The sequence below is a fragment of the Gossypium arboreum genome, chromosome 11 (assembly GCF_025698485.1).
Source record: "Gossypium arboreum isolate Shixiya-1 chromosome 11, ASM2569848v2, whole genome shotgun sequence".
NCBI lineage: Eukaryota > Viridiplantae > Streptophyta > Magnoliopsida > Malvales > Malvaceae > Gossypium > Gossypium arboreum.
Genome location: NC_069080.1, coordinates 9,834,743 through 9,852,151, shown reverse-complemented (window position 1 = coordinate 9,852,151; position 17,409 = coordinate 9,834,743). Strand labels below are relative to the sequence as shown.

At 36.8% G+C, this 17,409-nt stretch overlaps 3 protein-coding genes across 4 annotated transcripts; 1 reads left to right on the top strand and 2 right to left on the bottom strand.

The window, feature by feature from the left end:
- The first annotated feature begins 907 nt into the window (after positions 1–907).
- Positions 908–3,106, top strand: LOC108472978 (AAA-ATPase At2g46620-like). Its single transcript, XM_017774545.2, has one exon. The coding sequence runs from the start codon at positions 1,467–1,469 to the stop codon at positions 2,910–2,912; it is 1,446 nt and encodes a 481-aa protein (XP_017630034.1). The 5' UTR covers positions 908–1,466; the 3' UTR covers positions 2,913–3,106.
- Positions 3,107–6,305: 3,199 nt separating this feature from the next.
- Positions 6,306–8,561, bottom strand: LOC108472519 (ras-related protein RABA3-like). The gene is made up of 2 exons (XM_017774059.2): positions 7,946–8,561; positions 6,306–7,056 (listed from the first exon to the last, which is right to left on the bottom strand). Exons 1-2 carry the CDS (start codon positions 8,197–8,199, stop codon positions 6,600–6,602), a joined length of 711 nt encoding a protein of 236 aa, XP_017629548.1. The 5' UTR covers positions 8,200–8,561; the 3' UTR covers positions 6,306–6,599.
- A 1,768-nt stretch (positions 8,562–10,329) lies between these two features.
- LOC108474260 (calcium-transporting ATPase, endoplasmic reticulum-type-like) lies at positions 10,330–16,196 on the bottom strand. Of its 2 annotated transcripts, none has more exons than XM_017776210.2 (8): positions 15,719–16,196; positions 13,535–15,073; positions 13,328–13,449; positions 12,612–12,890; positions 12,132–12,515; positions 11,930–12,039; positions 11,627–11,855; positions 10,330–11,173 (listed from the first exon to the last, which is right to left on the bottom strand). In XM_017776210.2, exons 2-8 carry the CDS (start codon positions 15,000–15,002, stop codon positions 10,613–10,615), a joined length of 3,153 nt encoding a protein of 1,050 aa, XP_017631699.1. In that variant the 5' UTR covers positions 15,003–15,073; positions 15,719–16,196; the 3' UTR covers positions 10,330–10,612. The 2 variants fall into 2 exon arrangements, with proteins under 2 accessions (XP_017631699.1, XP_017631697.1); XM_017776208.2 differs by having other exon boundaries at positions 15,596–16,193.
- Between the last annotated feature and the right edge of the window lie 1,213 nt (positions 16,197–17,409).

The following is a 17,409-nucleotide window of genomic DNA, read 5'->3' as shown; positions in this document are numbered from 1 at the left end:
CTCCACACGGTTGAGACACACGGCCGTGTCTCTACCCGTGTGTCTACTATCATGCATACTGACTTAGAAATTTTAGGTGCAGGGGACACACGACCTTTCAACACACCCTTGGAGCAGACCGTGTGTCATAACAATCGAGTCGGACGAGGGGTGTTATAATTACAACACAAAAATCTTGGGGTTTTCGATGGCAATTTACACCGTAGAGAGTGCGAGCTGCTATGTTTGGAGTGGTTCACATCATGGAGGTGTGGAAAATTACCCCTTTTTTTTATGTTTCAAGTGAAATTGTGAGCTAAAGGTTTTGCAGAGTAAGGTTGTCTATGTTTTTTCTCTCCCCTATTCGATTGTTGAAGGGATATTTAGGGGGAGAATGAGGTCAAGCATGGGTCTCACCTATTAAGTATAGTTGTCATGATAGAGTGGCGAATGTCGACAAAAGGAATCATAGGATTCGACTTAAAAAGACAAAATGAAGGGAGTTGTTGGATGTGATGGATTGATGAATGTCGTCTTTCTAATACATCTTTTGTGGATAATGTGACTCTTAAAAGATATATTGTTTGGCCAAGGGCGTGAGCCGGGCTTCTCTAGAGAGACAAAGACAATGTTGTGTTGTCAAACCTTTATGATAGTCTCTGTGAGAAAGACGCATCGTCAAATCATCGTAGTGTCAAGGGCGTATGGTATAATAAAGATATATGATGATTTTTTATCTTGCTTATAAAATTAAGGAGAGTTATGTTATAAAAATACCAAATAACAATCCTATTAAGAAATACAAAACAGAATAGCAATTAAGAACGAATCATGCCTAATATTTCGTCAAATACCAAATAACAATCCTGTTAAGAAGATTTATATGTTTAATGAATCCAATATTGCTTTTTGGCAAACCAAAGGCCACCAAAATAGCTAAAATAATAAGCAGGGGGTGGGGATAAATTTAATATTTATTTATGTTTACTTTTATTCTTTTTTCCTTGGCCAAATCGTGTGGAGACAAGGCAAAGTATGTAGTTAGACTGGGACTCCTTGTTAGGGCCGATGATAAGCATAATAAACAAAGGCCAATTCGTATATTTTATCTTGCTTGTTCCTCACAAAGTAGGGTGCATCCTAAGTGAATTTGTGCTCAATCTCTTATTTTATCTACTAATTCCTACAAATATACACTACCTAGTATTATTAAACAGACTTAAAATCCTTTTCTCTTTCGAGTTTTTGACCCATCAAACATGCCAATAAGTAATTGTCTCTGGCCGAGAATTTTATTTACATAAATTCACCACTTTGGCCCTCATAAATTCCCCAATCCGCCCATCCCTATACCTCTCCGTTTTCTTAAATTTCGTATTTTCTCTTCGTTCTTTTTCCCGAAAAAAAACATGTTTGTTATCTGCAAGATGAAATTTTACCCTTAAATTCCTCCTCCTTTAGGTTTCCCCCATAGATTCTTGTAAACAATGGCGATTCTTTATAATTTATTTTTCCTATTGTTTTCCTTGTTGTTAACTTGTATTTTGCTGTTCCTTCTTCGGGTTGTTTTGATAAAAACGGGATTGATTTATATCGTGAAGAAAAAATGGCGTTCCATTGAAGATTGTTTCCATGTCTACCAGTTCTTCAAAGTCCCAGAGTTCAATGAAGGCATGCAGAGAAACCAACTTTATCACAAGGTTTTGGTTTATCTGAATTTTCTCACTTTCATTGAAGATTCCGATTTCACGAATCTCTTCACTGGCAAAAAACCAAATGAAATCGTCCTTCATCTCGACCCAAACCAAATAATCGAGGACGATTTTTTGGGTGCCAAGATTTCCTGGATTAATCAAGATAAAACTTTGGTGTTAAAGATTCGAAAAGTTGACAAACGAAGGGTTCTCCGGCCTTATCTCCAACACATCCACTCGGTTTCCGATGAATTCGATGAGAAGAAAAGAGGACTGAAGCTTTACGTGAACGTCGTTGATTATCAGGGTGATCGAAAGGAACGGTGGAGATCCGTTCCTTTCACGCATCCTTCATCGTTTGAAACGATAGCTATGGAATCGGACCTTAAAAACAAAGTCAAATCCGATCTCTATTCTTTCGCGAAAGCCAAACAGTATTATCATCGTCTGGGTCGCGTTTGGAAACGGAGTTATCTCCTTTACGGTCCTTCAGGTACTGGGAAATCAAGCTTTATCGCAGCCATGGCTAATTTCTTGAGTTACGATGTGTACGACCTTGATTTGTCCAAAGTTTCTGATGATTCAGACCTTAAATTTCTCTTGTTACAAACAACCACCAAATCATTGGTCGTTATCGAGGATCTCGACAGGTATTTGTCAGAGAAATCAACGGCCGTGAGTTTACCAGGAATTTTAAGTTTCATGGATGGGATTTTAAGCTCCAGCTGTGGCGAAGAAAGAATCATGGTCTTCACAATGAACAGCAAAGATCACGTTGACCCGGCTATTCTTAGACCGGGAAGGATTGATGTTCATATTCATTTTCCATTATGTAATTTCACGGCTTTTAAAACGCTGGCCAATAGTTACCTAGGGCTCAAGGATCATAAGCTGTTCCCGCGGGTAGAGGAGATTTTCCAAAACGGGGCGAGTTTAAGCCCCGCTGAGATTGGAGAGTTAATGATCGCCAACCGGAATTCGCCTAGCCGGGCTTTGAAAACGGTCATCAACGCATTGCAGACGGACGGTGACGGGAGGGGGGCTTTAAATCTCGGACTAGGGTCGTGTGAGAATGGGTCGAGGAAACCGGTGGAGGAAATTGGCGAACCGAGCGGGGTTTTCTGTAAAGAAGGCGCAAATGCGGTTAAGGAGTTCAAGAAATTGTACGGGTTTTTGAGGGTGAAAAGTTGTAGAAAATCTGAGTCCTTCGATCTTAATAGTCGCCAAAACGAGGGCTGACCTTCAACTTTTTCACTGTTGATTAGAAACTTAGCCTTGTAGTTTAAATGATTTCAGCTACAAATTTTGTTACCGAATTGGAATCTAAGTCTCTTCAATTTTATTGCTTGCATTTTGTACATAAATAGCATTATATTCTTATACAATGATTCATTGGAATCTAATTCTATTAATGTATTTGATCCTTTCTTAAACATTGGGTGCTTGCTGTAAACTGTTTATGTACTTTTGGAAGGACTCAATGAAAGTCCACTTTTTGACCAACTTAGGGGTATGTATTGCTTGTTCAGGCTTTTTTTGTTTTGGGTAATTTGTATGTACAATCAACGATGAGTCGTCTGCAGAAATGGGTGAAAAAGATTTGGTGTGAGAAAGGGGACGTAGGACAGCCCTTTTGGAGTTGACCCAAGGCCAATCTTATTATTAGTATTATTATTATTAGTTTCTCTCTGTTTGGGTGTTTCCCCTGTTTTAGCGCAGATCTCCTAGTTTTGCTGCTGTATATGGCTACCCATTTTCTTAGCTTTTATTCACTCATTATTGGCCATGATGTGATTGAACTACCAATGCCTTTTTGGGCCGGGTTTGTCTCTACTTCTCGCCCGAATCACCACAAATGGCAAATATTTTTTTCATGCCGATTAGTGAAATTTTCAAATCTTTATGAACCATAATTAGAAACTCCACCTTGATAATTAGATAAAACTTACCTATACCTAATTTACATTTACGAGCTGGCCCTAATTAAATTGTAAAGGAAAAGGATTTGGTCCATTCAAAATGTCAAACCTTCCTCACTAAAATCTAGCATTCATTGTTGAAAAGCACATTGTTAAGATAAGAAAGTTGTTTGATTCCCACGTATTGATCATATACATCATCTTCTTAGAATAATTTCAGCAGGGTATCAATTGTAGCCTTTCTTTATCATTTCACCGTCCACATTAAAAAAAAAAAAATTCCGTGTTTTGGATTCGGCAATTCCGCTTTTTAATTTCTTGTTTTTGTGCTATATATTATCTCCTCCTTAGATATCTTGTATAATCATGGAAGGTAGGAAGAAGCCAGCTAGTCTGCATTGAGATGGAAATTATGTTAATTAGGGTGTTGGATGCGGAATTGCCGGTTGCTAAATCGTTGGAGCAATGGAGGCTTGCACCAAACTGGCTAATCGTTTGAAAAATGCTAACTGCGTTTGCCACCCGAGTAATGTCCCCACTATTTGTACCACGCAGCTGTTGCCTATGCCTTCCATCATTAATTTGCCTCAATAATGAGCATGCATGCCCAAGTTCAGTAGTAATTACACCATCACAAATCGTATTTCCAGCTCGACTACGCAGATTACTTAACTATATTATATGTATAGCTCAGTTGCTCGTATCATTTAGTAGTATTTTTGCAACATCTTCTTTTTCCTTTTAAAGATGCATCTAAAATCTAAATTTTTTGGCTTATAACTAATTTATATGATGTTATAACACTTGGTAGCTCGGTTGGCCTTTGGGGCAGAACCAACAAACTCGTTATACATATACAAGGAAGCATATAAAATACAAGCAATAAGGAAATTTATACATGTATATTTTTTGGAGTTACTAAAAGAACCCATTAATTTCACTTGGGTTCTTATATATAGTGATTTATAAATATTTGGTTCAATTCTTATATTTATTGCATGTTTTAAATTATTAGCTCCCCACCCCCTAAATTGGTATAAACTATAAAGTAAGAATAAATGGAAAATAATGCTATGTTTGATAAACTAAAAATTTAAGTGTTGAAAAAATAAATATAGAAAAATTGAGTGTTTATTTAAATTATAAAATTTATTTGGTATTACTTAGAATTAAATTATGAATATAATTAGATTTTTGATAAAAGACAATATAATCTTAAATGAAGTAGAATAAAATAAAATAAAAATAATTAAAATTATTTTATTTATCATTTTTGCACTTCTTTTTAAAATAATTCTATCCTATTAAAAATTTAAATTGCTAAAAATATTAATTTTTAATTGATTGGTGAATATAAATTTGATTATCTAATTCCTTGTATACTTGTACCTCAAAGATTTTTTTAGTAGCATTTCATACTCTCTCTTTTTTCGTTTCTTTTTCCTTTTAAATTGCTTTGTATTTTCTTTCTCCAAAAAAAAAAAAAACAGCAAAGTTGCTTTGTATTTTTGTTGTATGGAATCATTGAAAATTAAACACACCATACAGATGGGCTGTTAGATATACCTTTTTTAGAAAAAATATTCCTAGAAAAAGAAGCAAAGTTTGCACATCCTAGCTGTCTATAATAATAATATCACATTAAAAGATAAATTAAGTTGCACGAGTACAATCATATGAACCAAAATAATACTTAATTTCATCAGTCGGAGTTTTTATTTTCTAAGTCTAGTTTTATTAATCAAAGTGAAACATACGCATAGCAACAAAAGCTAGGAAAGTAAAGGTCAACACACCTAAAAATCTCCTCCCATACAACCCGAGTCACAAAAAACACCACAAAAATATAACCTGAGAACCTAAAGCAAATTGCAATCACCCTACATACATGATCAACAGCTCCACGTCCACGATAAACTCAAATCCCTCAGTTGACAAAAATCCAAGTCAAATAGAAATCAAATAGATATTTATTTTAAAATAAAGCATTTGTCCAGAGTGAGGAAGCCGTGCATCAACTACGACATCACAAGAACTCAATCCCAAGATTCCAATAAGACTTCTCAAACATCAGCATCTAATGATTCACAGGATGGTAGACTGAATTCTTTTAAAATTAAATTTCTTAACGCCTGCTTTAGAGGAGTATGAACGGGCTGTTATTTTTAGCTAGAGAAGCCGATGGGTATGTAAGACGATAAACATACTATGAGAGTACCGGAACCGATGTTTAAGTTAATGAAGGTGAAAGACCTTTTCAGAAAAGACTTTAAGCAGAGTAATAGTAGCTAGAGTTAAGCAAGGATGTCCTTCAAGTGGTATATACCTAGTTATTTGTATCTCTTGACAGTCCTCCACTTCATTTGTTGATCCTACTCCTGGATCTAAGATAATGGTTGTTTATAGTCTGACATATCGTGGGAGGCTTGATCTTCTTGAGTATATAGATATATATTGGTTTGATGCTTATCCTCTTGAACCTTAAATTTATTTTCTTGAGTTGATATACAACTTTAAGGTTATAATGATAAAAAAAAAGAAACACATATTCAAATAAAAAATGAAAATTTCACTTATTTATTCAATATTTTAAGTGGAAAAAATATTTGGATCCAAATACAAATTCAAGTTTGGACCAATTTTTGACCACTCATATTTCTACCAAACATGAAAAACAAAAATATTAAAAACTTATCTGAACTAGTCCAATAGCTTTGTACCTCAATTAAAGTTTTAGTTATAATTTCATTACAATGAAGAATAAGCAAGAACAATCAGGCATGGAGCCTGGCGCAGGTCTGCACCCCAGCAACTAGAACTGGCCATATCAAACCAAAAAAAGAGGACTCAAAGACGGTATCCCTAAACCATAACTATTTCCCTATATTTATATTCATAAATATAATATGCCATATGATTTAAATGTAAAAACAACCCAAGAGCACAAAAGAAAATATAAAATAAAATAAGGTTAATAAAGCAAACATTACCTTAAATGAAAAGAAGATTAGCAAGAGCAGGTAGATAATTTTTTCATCTCACTTATTTCTAAATCAGGACCAGCGATGACCTCAATCTTAGATCCTTTCAACGCGGTGGCGTGATCAGCACCGTTGAGTTTTCCGTTTCCACATTCCAAGGATTTTTTACAAAGCACACCGTAAATCTCATCCAGCAGCTTGAAAAAAGCTTTATCCACATTGTCACCGCTAAGAGCGGACGTCTCGGCGAAGAATAGGCCCTGATCCTCTGCGAACTCAACAGCGTCTTCAGTTGGAACGGCTCTGAGGTCCACTAGATCAGCTTTGTTCCCAATGAGCATGATGACGATGGAATTGTCGGCGTGGGCACGTAGTTCTTCCACCCATCTGGCCACGTGATCGAAGCTCTGCCGCTTGGTGATGTCGTACACTAGCATTGCCCCCAAGGCACCTCTATAATACGCACTTGTAACAGCTCGGTACCTGCCCAATTGCGAAATGTAAAAACGTTAGCTTCAAAAATAACTGAATAGTTTCACACTTTTTCCATTATGGATTTTTGATTTTAACCATCATTCGTAAATTATGTGATTTGTAGCAGTGGATAAGTTGTTGGCTTAGCTGATATTTTATTATTAATTTTAACTATTTTATTTTATAACTACAAGTGTGGTAAGAATTAGAATAGTTAGTTTAATGATTAGATGGCTAATCCACCGACCGCAATAACTTCTTCTGCTCCTTTGCATGTAATGTAGTGAACACACATTTTAATTTTGATAAGATGCTATATTCAAAGGAATCCAGCTAGTTTTGGACTGAAATTAAGCTTTGTTTTTCACTGGTCAAAAGCAGCCCAAGATTCCTAGTGGTGTGGCCAGTGGCGGCGGGCCAAACCACCGAAACAAATAGATTATGAATTGAATTATTAAGTAGTGTAGAGTAGGTAATCTGATGACCTCACTTGGCGATCAATTTCCCTTGAATTAAATATCCCATCCACATTCTCATTTATAATCCTGCTAAAAGTGATCCGATTAGCCTTCGTATTTTTCACCATGATGCAACCACATATCTTTTTGCCCTTTGTTTGTTTACTTGAACAAGAGACAAAATTAGTGAATCACACCATTCCCGTTAAAAGATTCAACTATATGAGATTACAGCAATCTAAAATTCGGGACAAGTGCGGACCCAAATGTAAAATTTCATCCCAAGATAAATTATGTTTTCTTGAGCATTTGAAAATGCCATCTCTCAACTCACCAGATTGATTATTATATGTATTAACTTAAAGAAATCTGTGTTACAGAATCTCAAAGTCAGAGATCCTACACTACAGGTACAGGAAAAAAGGAGGAAAGAAGCTAACCTTTCTTGGCCAGCCGTATCCCAGATCTGTGCTTTGATGACTTTGTTCTTAATGGTAACCGTCCTGGTCTGGAACTCAACCCCAATGGTGGACTTGGAATCAAAGCAAAACTCGTTCTTGGTAAACCTGGACAGAATCTGAGTCTTGCCAACAGCCGAGTCACCGATCACCACCACTTTGAACACGTAATCTATTTTCTCAGGCGCATGTTCTTGATGATTCTCGACCTCAACACCATTCATCTCTTCATTCATTTTCACTCCTCACTTCTTACTACCTATCAACCACTACAGCCAACAAAAAAACTGACACAGACCCCTTCTCTTGCTAGTGATGCTAGTGTTTATAATTAAATAGGAAGCTTCAATTTGGAATTGTTCTTGGCCTCTAGTGATGGAGGGTCAGTGGGAGTAAGTAAAGAGACAGAGGAAGGGCAAAAGAAAATAAAAAAGATGTATCAAACAAGACTGGTATGCAAGGGTTGTAGTCACACCACTCACTGATAAGAAAGAAAGTTATGGCAATACGGTCCTGTCCTTATCTCTCTATTAATGGCTTATAGTGAGTGTACGATCGTTGTTTTTATTATTAATTTACTTAAGAGAATGATGGAGGGAGCATAAGCTAACCACTCGGCAGAAAAGCCATATTTATATTAATCTTTATTTTTGCTTAATGGGGTATTGGGATCTTTTAAACTAGACACACTTAACAATGATCTCATAATTCCCGGCATCATCTCCGGATGAAAGCTAACTGTTCTCACTTAGTTAAAGTGCTTTGGCAAAAGTTAATTGATGCAAAAGGTGTTTGCCTTGTTCCTTGAAAACCTAATCAATGAAAATTTTTTAAACCTTGGTTTAGGGTAACTAGTAGCTTAATTCCCAAGCATCCTTGTCATTTCATAACTACGGCTCATCTCATGTTGTGTAGATGATTAAGAGTGCTTGAGATGATCAAAGCAAATATGGGGGTCAAGCTGAAAAAAACCAGGCCATGTAAGCAAGTTAGCATTGAAGGAGAGGGTAGGGCCAGTAGCAGATCAACCAACCATTTTCTTGATCCCAATTTAATACATTCGAGGTACCAAAAAAAATATATGGGAGGGGTTTTTGTTCCTTTTCTCTGCTTAATAATTTAATAGGCTTCAGATCTTCTAGTCTTGAATTATTTTGCTGAGATCCTGTCATGGTCCATCTGATAGCATTGCGATTTTATACAACTAAATTTGGGTGCTAAATTATTATTCCATGTGTACATAGTTAAAGCATGGCAATAAGCAACGTAAAGGAAATGAAGGTTCTAAAAACTTTGGGCTTTGTGGACCTTCCAATGTTTTGCACCGACAAAGCTTCAGCACAGTAGATTCCCAAGAACAAATGATGAAAGAAAAGACCCCTCTCTTCCTGTTGCCCACTGACAGAAATTCTCTTGCATCAATTACTAAAATTAAATGGATGTGCATTTATCATCTAAAAAATTCCGACCCAAAACAGTTTATTACATTATTATTATTTGTGCAAAGCTTATCAGCTATAATTGCATTTGTTAGTACTATTCAAACGACATTGTTATGGTCGCATTGTAAGAAATGAAGGTACAGGAAAATGAGGAGATCTAGATCCTCCTGAAACAATGAACGAGGGGCCACCAGTTATATGTAGTCCAAATAATGTTGCTTCTTTAGGATTCCAAAGCCACTAATCTGGGTGAAGATTTGACGCTTTTGGAGCTGGGTCCGGTTAGGAGATACCTCAAACAATGGACAAACGGCAGACTACAATTGGTTACTTTTGTAAAAATGTATGCTCTTGATTTTGATCTCATCGTTTTGGGCTACCCATATACCTTTTAGGGGTTTTATAGGCCTAAATGAGAAGAAAGAGGTGTACCGAAACGGACCAGATTCACGAGCTTTGGTAACCAAGAGATGTGTTTGCCTTCAGCAGAATTTAAGTATCTGAATTGTATCTATCTTTTTCTCTTATAGTATCTGTTTTTTTTTTTTTTTGGCCCAACTATAGTATTTGAAATATTATTTTCATCCTGGTTTATTCTAATAAAAGTTCTAATAAGAACATGGCACATTCTTGATAACATGGGAAATTTTTGAAGTGAAATGAGACAAAAATGTTAATTTAAATATAAAAAATTCAAAGAAAATATGATTTAAGCTTTTTAGCTTCAACCCAAACTCTGAATTATGAAGACATGAAACCAAACTCGCAACAGTGGGTTGTTTGATTCAGTTCTTACCTCGTATTCAAGTTATTCATGGTTATTCAAGGTTGAAACTTTTGATGGTATCAGCTATCTAGCACCAAAGTATGTATTAAACTAGACAAATAATTAAAATAAGCATTAGTCATGCATGGAATCCAGTGTAATTGCAACATATGGAACTAACATATTCAACAGTAGGAGCCCAATGTTCTCCAGGTTGTCCAAAAATACAACTTGAAAGGAAGACTAGTTAGGGGAGTTAAACTGCATCATTTTGTTAATGTTAACGAATAAACTTTACTACTGCGTTTCTTTTAGATGCCAAAACATGGGCCAAAAAGAAATGAGCTAAGAATACAATTTAACATGGCACCAGTATTTCCCTTGCATCTTTCAGTATAGCCTTTGGTAAATCTCTTCACCAAATTGTAACCTGATGCTGCTTTATGCTGTTTTCTCCTTTACTCTGTATCTTTGACCCCTTCCAACAAATTTAAGAATCTCATCGATAAGTATTACGGGTACTGAGACCAGAATCACCAAGAACCATTCATTCAAACTCAATGGAGCAACAGCGAATATATCTGCGAAGAATGGAACGTAGAGTATAAGGCAATGAAGTCCGAATGAGACTGACATGGCCGCCAAAAGCCAAGGGTTCCTCCAAGGTGGCAACGTAAGCAGGCTGCTGTCTTCAGAAAGCGCGTTCAGGGAATTGAACATTTCAATAGCTACTAACACCGACAATGACATAGTCATTGCCTTCACTTTACCAGCAGTGAAGTAGTCACATGGGTTTGAGAAACTGATCAGTTGGCCTCCACCAACCATATATGGAGCCACGGTGAAATTTGACCATGTGGAGCACTCTCCCCAGTTACGAAGCTGAGACAGTTCAACTAGTGTGTGCCCATCACTCACAAGGTTGATACCCATAAAGGAAGCCCGAGTGTACCACAAGATGAAGATGCCAACAGTTGCTATGCCCACATATGAACCTATTATCTGCAATTGAACAAGATGCAAAACATTAGTCAATTTCAGGGTTACTGGTTTCCTAATTTAAAAAATATAGGTTCATGGATAAATGCATGCATCTTTGCATTGAGATAGCACAAGTAGTTAATAGCCTCTATAACTCTTGACAATGTCAAAAAAAAAAACACTAAGACTATCAGCGCTACTGCAATGGATGCTTGCTGACTGGTAAATGACATGAGAACACTGTTCCAAGAAGGAAAAGAAATTGGGACGCATTAAAACTATTGTGATGCCATCAAAGAGAGAGATTATTGAAAAACAATATTCAATATACAAGATAAAAGATAATATTATGTCAAGAAGGATGGTTCTCCTTAACCATTTAAGATTTCTTAACTTTTCTTGCCTACCTTTTAGTAGGCTTAAAGATATCATAATATTACCCAGAGAAGTCCAAGAGGAAGGATCAATACTAACCAAGTAACGGAAGAGGACCCAAGAGTTAATGAGAGCATCATCACTTCTGCGTGGTGGCTTGCGCATTATGCCAATATCTGGAGGATTAAACCCAAGAGCTGTTGCAGGAGGACCATCAGTAACCAAATTCACCCATAAAAGTTGCACAGGTATCATACATTCTGGTAACCCCAAAGCAGCAGTCAAGAATATGGATATTACTTCTCCAACATTGGATGATATCATGTACCTGTGAAATTTTAAATGAATAAATAAGGCATTTCTTAATTGTTCAAGGGAAATCAGTAGAGCTAATCAACATGCCTTATGAAAGCTTTCATATTATTATAAATTGAGCGACCCTCAGCAACAGCTGAAACAATGGTGCTAAAGTTGTCATCTGCCAAAACCATATCAGAAGCTTCTTTGGCGACCTGGAGCATTGAACAATGAGCATCTTTAATCTAAAAGTCTACAAGAATCAAGATTCCAATTCCAAGCATAAGAAACAAGGTAATATATTAACCTCCGTTCCAGTTATGCCCATTGCAATTCCAATGTCAGCCAGTTTGAGAGCAGGTGCATCATTCACACCATCTCCAGTCATTGCAACGATTTCCCCCATCTCTTTTAGCATCCTAACAATTTCTTGCTTATGCCTAGGCTCAGCACGAGAGAATACCTTCCCCCCTGGCTTTGACAAAGTTTCGATTTGCTGGGAAGGGGAAAGAGCCATGAAATCTTTACCAGTAAAACTCTTCCCTCTAAGATCCTCTCCATCAGAAAACAATTTAATTTCACGACAGATAGCCTCAGCTGTGGATTTATTATCTCCAGTTATCACCATAACTCTAATCCCCGCTCTTTTACAATCTTCAATTGCTTTGTGAACTTCATCTCGTGGAGGATCCTATAAAATGGATATGGCAAATGACATCTCCAGAAATCATTAAGTTGAAATTTTATTAACTAAAATGAGAAACAAAAGCTGTTATAATATGCTTACCCTCAGACCAACAGCCCCTACAAAAACCAAGTCACTTTCAATGGAACAGTAGCAAGCTGGATCAAGTAACTTCTTATGAGCAGGATGATTCTCAGAATAGTAGTCTGAAAATTCTCCCAGGTCCTCTTTATATGCCAATCCTAAGCATCGCAATCCCTTTGAACTCATCTCTGTTTGTCTTGAAAGCAATAGTTGCCTACAGGGTCCATCCATAGGAGCAAGAGATCCATCTGCAAGTTGCACATGTGTGCTACGCTCCAGTAAACTCTCAACAGCGCCCTACACGCAATGAGCATTGATTTAAAATCAAAGAAAGGGCATAATGAATAATTTATAATATTAAAAATGTGAAAACTTAAATAATAGTTGATAGCCGTGGGTGCTCTCCAAAGAGGTAAATGGTTGGCCCTGAAATGTGGTCCATTCCCATGTGTGCGAATCAAACCCCCGACCTCATGGTTAAGGGATGACGTGAGCAACCACCACACCACACCTCATGGTTTATAATTCGCTTTTTTTAATTAATTATTTGGGAGAGTTATGTGATTCAAAACTATATTGACTTTAAGAACTGTCCAGAGCAGAAAACAAACAGCAGAAAAGTCAGTTCTTTTAAGTTTTAGCTGAAGCAGCAACTCATCAACAAACACCAGAAAACAAGCAGTTGCTGGTTTGTGAGTTCTGCCAACACTGAATGAGAAAAATACAACAGTCACCTTGGCAAGTAGTCGGTTTTGCCCAGCAGCCTCTCTGACAATAATGCTACTAGACTTTCGTACACGATCAAACTCCAGTGTTGCAACCCTTTTTGATCTTTTGATCCACCACTCACAGCAACCTGTATTCCACTATATATCATAAATCAAAGTGCAATAGAATGCCTGAGAAGTAACATACAAAGAACTAGAAAGCTTTCAGCTCACCGAGTTTAACTGTGCTTCGGTCAATCAAATAGTTTGCAACAAGCTCTGAGTCCCGGATTTTGTTTCTCATTTTGGCATCTGGGACTCCCATCTTCTCAGCCAAAACCTTCAAAGCTGCTTCTGTTGGTAAACCTGTAGCTCGGAAGAGACGACCATCACAGAAAATCCCAGCATCATTACAAACCGCACATATTTCTGCCATAACTTGTAAGTTAGCATCCATATTGTAGCAGGTCCAATCAACAATTCCACCATCCTTAGGATCATAGGTTGTGCCTTTGACATGGAAAATACGAGAAGTGGTGGTTTTCCCACCGAGGGTAAAGAACTCTGCAACAGACATTTGATTCGTGGTCAAAGTCCCAGTTTTATCCGAGCAAATCACAGTAGTGCATCCTAAGGTTTCAACACTAGGAAGCTTCCGTACAATTGCATTCTTTTGAGCCATTTTTCTAGTACCAAGAGCTAAAGAGGTTGTGATTACAGCAGGAAGGCCTTCTGGAATTGCAGCCACTGCAAGGGCAACAGCTATCTTGAAATAATAAGTGCATTTCTCAAAAGAAAAACGAACATTTGCAGGCCATCCTTCCACCATATCGTATGAGAGGAAGTTTTTGTAATTGATAAGCCACACAATGAGACAAACAATCCCAATTGCAGTTGTAAGCCTGCTCCCGAATTCATCCAACTTCTTCTTCAAAGGTGTGTCACTCTCTTCTAAAGAGGCCTCGTGTATTTGCTTCTGTATTTTCCCAATCTCAGTGTTCATTCCAGTGCAAACAACGATGCAGACACAGCAACCATTCACCACAGTCGTGCCTGCAAAAACCATATTTTCTTTTGCCTGCAACTCACATTCCTTCTGAAATATAGGACTAGTACCTTTCAGAACAGGCATTGCCTCTCCAGTTAGTGCACTTTGCTCTAATCTCAAGGTTGATGTTTTCAGAGCTGCTATTCTCATATCAGCAGGAACTTTATCACCAACCTGCAATTCCACTATGTCCCCGGGGACAAGCTCCCGAGCTGGCAAGTCTGGTACAAGGAACCCATCTCTTAATACCTTCCCAGATTCACATTGCATCTCCTTAAGGGCCTCAAGTGCCTTCTCAGCATTAGTCTCTTGCCATACTCCAACAATGGCATTAAGGACTAAAATCAATACAATCACAAAAGGCTCAACGTAGGCCTCAAAACCGGACTCCTCAGATTCACTTCCATGCATATATGCTAAAAGAAAAGATATAAAAGCTGCAACAAGGAGTATCTTTACAAGCATGTCATCAAATTGTTCTAATACAAGCCGCCATAAGGGCTTCCCTTTCTCTTTGGCAAGCTCATTCCAACCATACTTCTCGCGCCGCTTTTCCACCTTGTAACTGCTTAAACCCTTGTCTAGTCTCACATCGTACTCTTTCAAACAATGCTCAACAGACCATGACCACGCAGGAAATGCTCTCTCCTCCATTGAATCGTCAGCCTTGGTTATCTCCCCAAAGTACAACTTCCTTCAATTTTGCCTCAAACCCTTATAGTTTTCTTTCAAAACAGGAAAAAGAATGAAGCTTGAACTACAACTAGGTAAGAAGAAAGAGACTAAAAAAAAAAAACAACTTCGCACTAATAGCAATTAGACAAAGATATAAACGAAGGTTGAAACGTTAGTGCTAAAACAGAACAGAAACCCAGCATTAACTTTGTTCAAGGAGCATGAAATTTTGTCCAATTACAGTATAAAGAGAGGTATCAATTACCCAACAACAAAAAGGCAAAGTTCTTTCTCTACCTACTCTTTTAAGTATCAAAAGACCAACCACCTACCTAGCCACCATGGCAATAATTGATCCCTACTGAACAGAGGAATTACAAGACAGCAAATTTGACAAAGACCAAATAACCCAGAAAGTGAAAAAAAAAAAAAACAGTTTATAGTGGCACTTAACTGTCAACAATAGATTAAAAACCGTAATGTAGTTAACCATATCACAAAAAACCAAAATAAAATATTAACAAAAAGTGCAAATTAATAATAATAATAATAATAATAATAATAAAACTTACCTATAAAACAGAAACAGACATCAAATGAGCATGACACGGAGTACTTCTTATACGAAAACTTCAGCGTATATAATAATAACAAATAATCATAATAAAAGAGGTAAAAAGAAAGAAATATATAACCTTTGAATAACAGTTAGACCAAGAAAAACCAAAAGAATGGCTTGAAAACAAAGCAAAGTTGAAAGAACAATTTTTTTTTGTTCTCTATTTTCTTTAATTTTTAAAAGAGATAATAACTCTTCCCATATTAAAAAGAAAAGTTGAGTTGTTCTTGGTCAGTCTTTTGAGCTTCTATGGCTCTGCTTTTTCAAATTTTCCTTTTAAAATTCCTGCATTTGTAAATAACAGAAGTTCGTTTATTTTACTATAATGCCCTCGACTTTTAACGGGCCCTGTAGTTTACTGGGTTGACGATTCGGCCGTATTCGATTACCACAACCTTACGGTGCACAAGACAACCGTGTTCTTCATTTATAAATAGTAATGAAAATAATTTTTTTTCTTTTGAAAAGAAAAAGAAAAAGAAATTAATTCAACAAAAAGAGATTGCTTGGTTTGTCTAAATCGGACACTCCGAAGACAAACTTCGTTTGAATTTTGAGGATGTCTTCTAAAAATTATATATATTATTTTTTATATGAAGATTTGTTGGGTTAATTAGCTGAAAACTTTGGTTTTAAAAGTTAATTGGGGATTTAAGTCGTTTTTTTTTCAAATTTAGAAAAATCGACATATTTTAAAGAAAGAAAGAGAAAACGTCTCTTGCAAGAAGCATTTTTAGTTGAGGTGGTAATTAAGGGGCTAAAAATGTCCTAAAGAATGAATTTTTGTCCTTCCAAAAATTGTATTTTTTTTTGTATTAAATTTGGGGAGAAAGATTTATCTGTGTTTGTGTTTTAGGGAGAAATTGTAATAGTTTTAAGATATGTTTGAGTTCACGGTGATGTGGTGGCGCTCGGAGATTCACACATTTCGCTTGTCATGTAGGGAGTGCATTATCACTTTAAAAGACGTCACATTGCAACTCGAGCTCCCAGTTTACAATAGTTATACGGTCACGGGTTGAAGTATAACTAGGGCTTTTAGTTGAAGATGGTTATACGGTCACGAGTTCAAGTATAACTTGAGGCCTCAGTTGATGAGGATTATGCGGTCATGGGTTCAAGTTTCATGCCATCAGAAGATGATGCTTTATAAACCCATACATAAGTGTGAGATCATAATCATAGGAAAAAAAAAAAAAGAAGGAGCTTACCAGTATAATCAACTTATATTTTTCTCCATCAAAGTAATATCCTTAACATTATTGTCCAAAACCTGTGGACTCCCTACAACCTGCACTGGCAAAGGGATATCCAACCCTGGACATGCAACTAGGGTTGATAACGAAGAGGTATCTGAAACTAATAATGATCCAATCCGGGAGTCTGGGCTGAAAGGTTTAGAAATTGTATTATTTTCTGAACCAGAGGTCACTCCTACTAAACCAGAAAAGAGTTGTTCTGATGGTGAAGGTCTGGACAATACTGTAGGAATCCATCTAAATTTCACGACATAGGCACCTCCACCCCACATGCTTAATGTTGACCTTGATGCTGAAAGTGGGTTAGAATGTCCAAAACTTCCTTACAGAAGACTGGGTCATACAAGTTCTTCATTAAATGTCAGTGATTTACAAGTTGGAATGGAGTTTTCTTCCAAAGATGTTTTTGTTGTTGTAGTGAAGTGATATAGCATAAAGTATGGGGCCAACTTCAATGTTACAAAATCTTGATTAGAAAAATACAAGGCCAAGTGCACAATGTGCATAA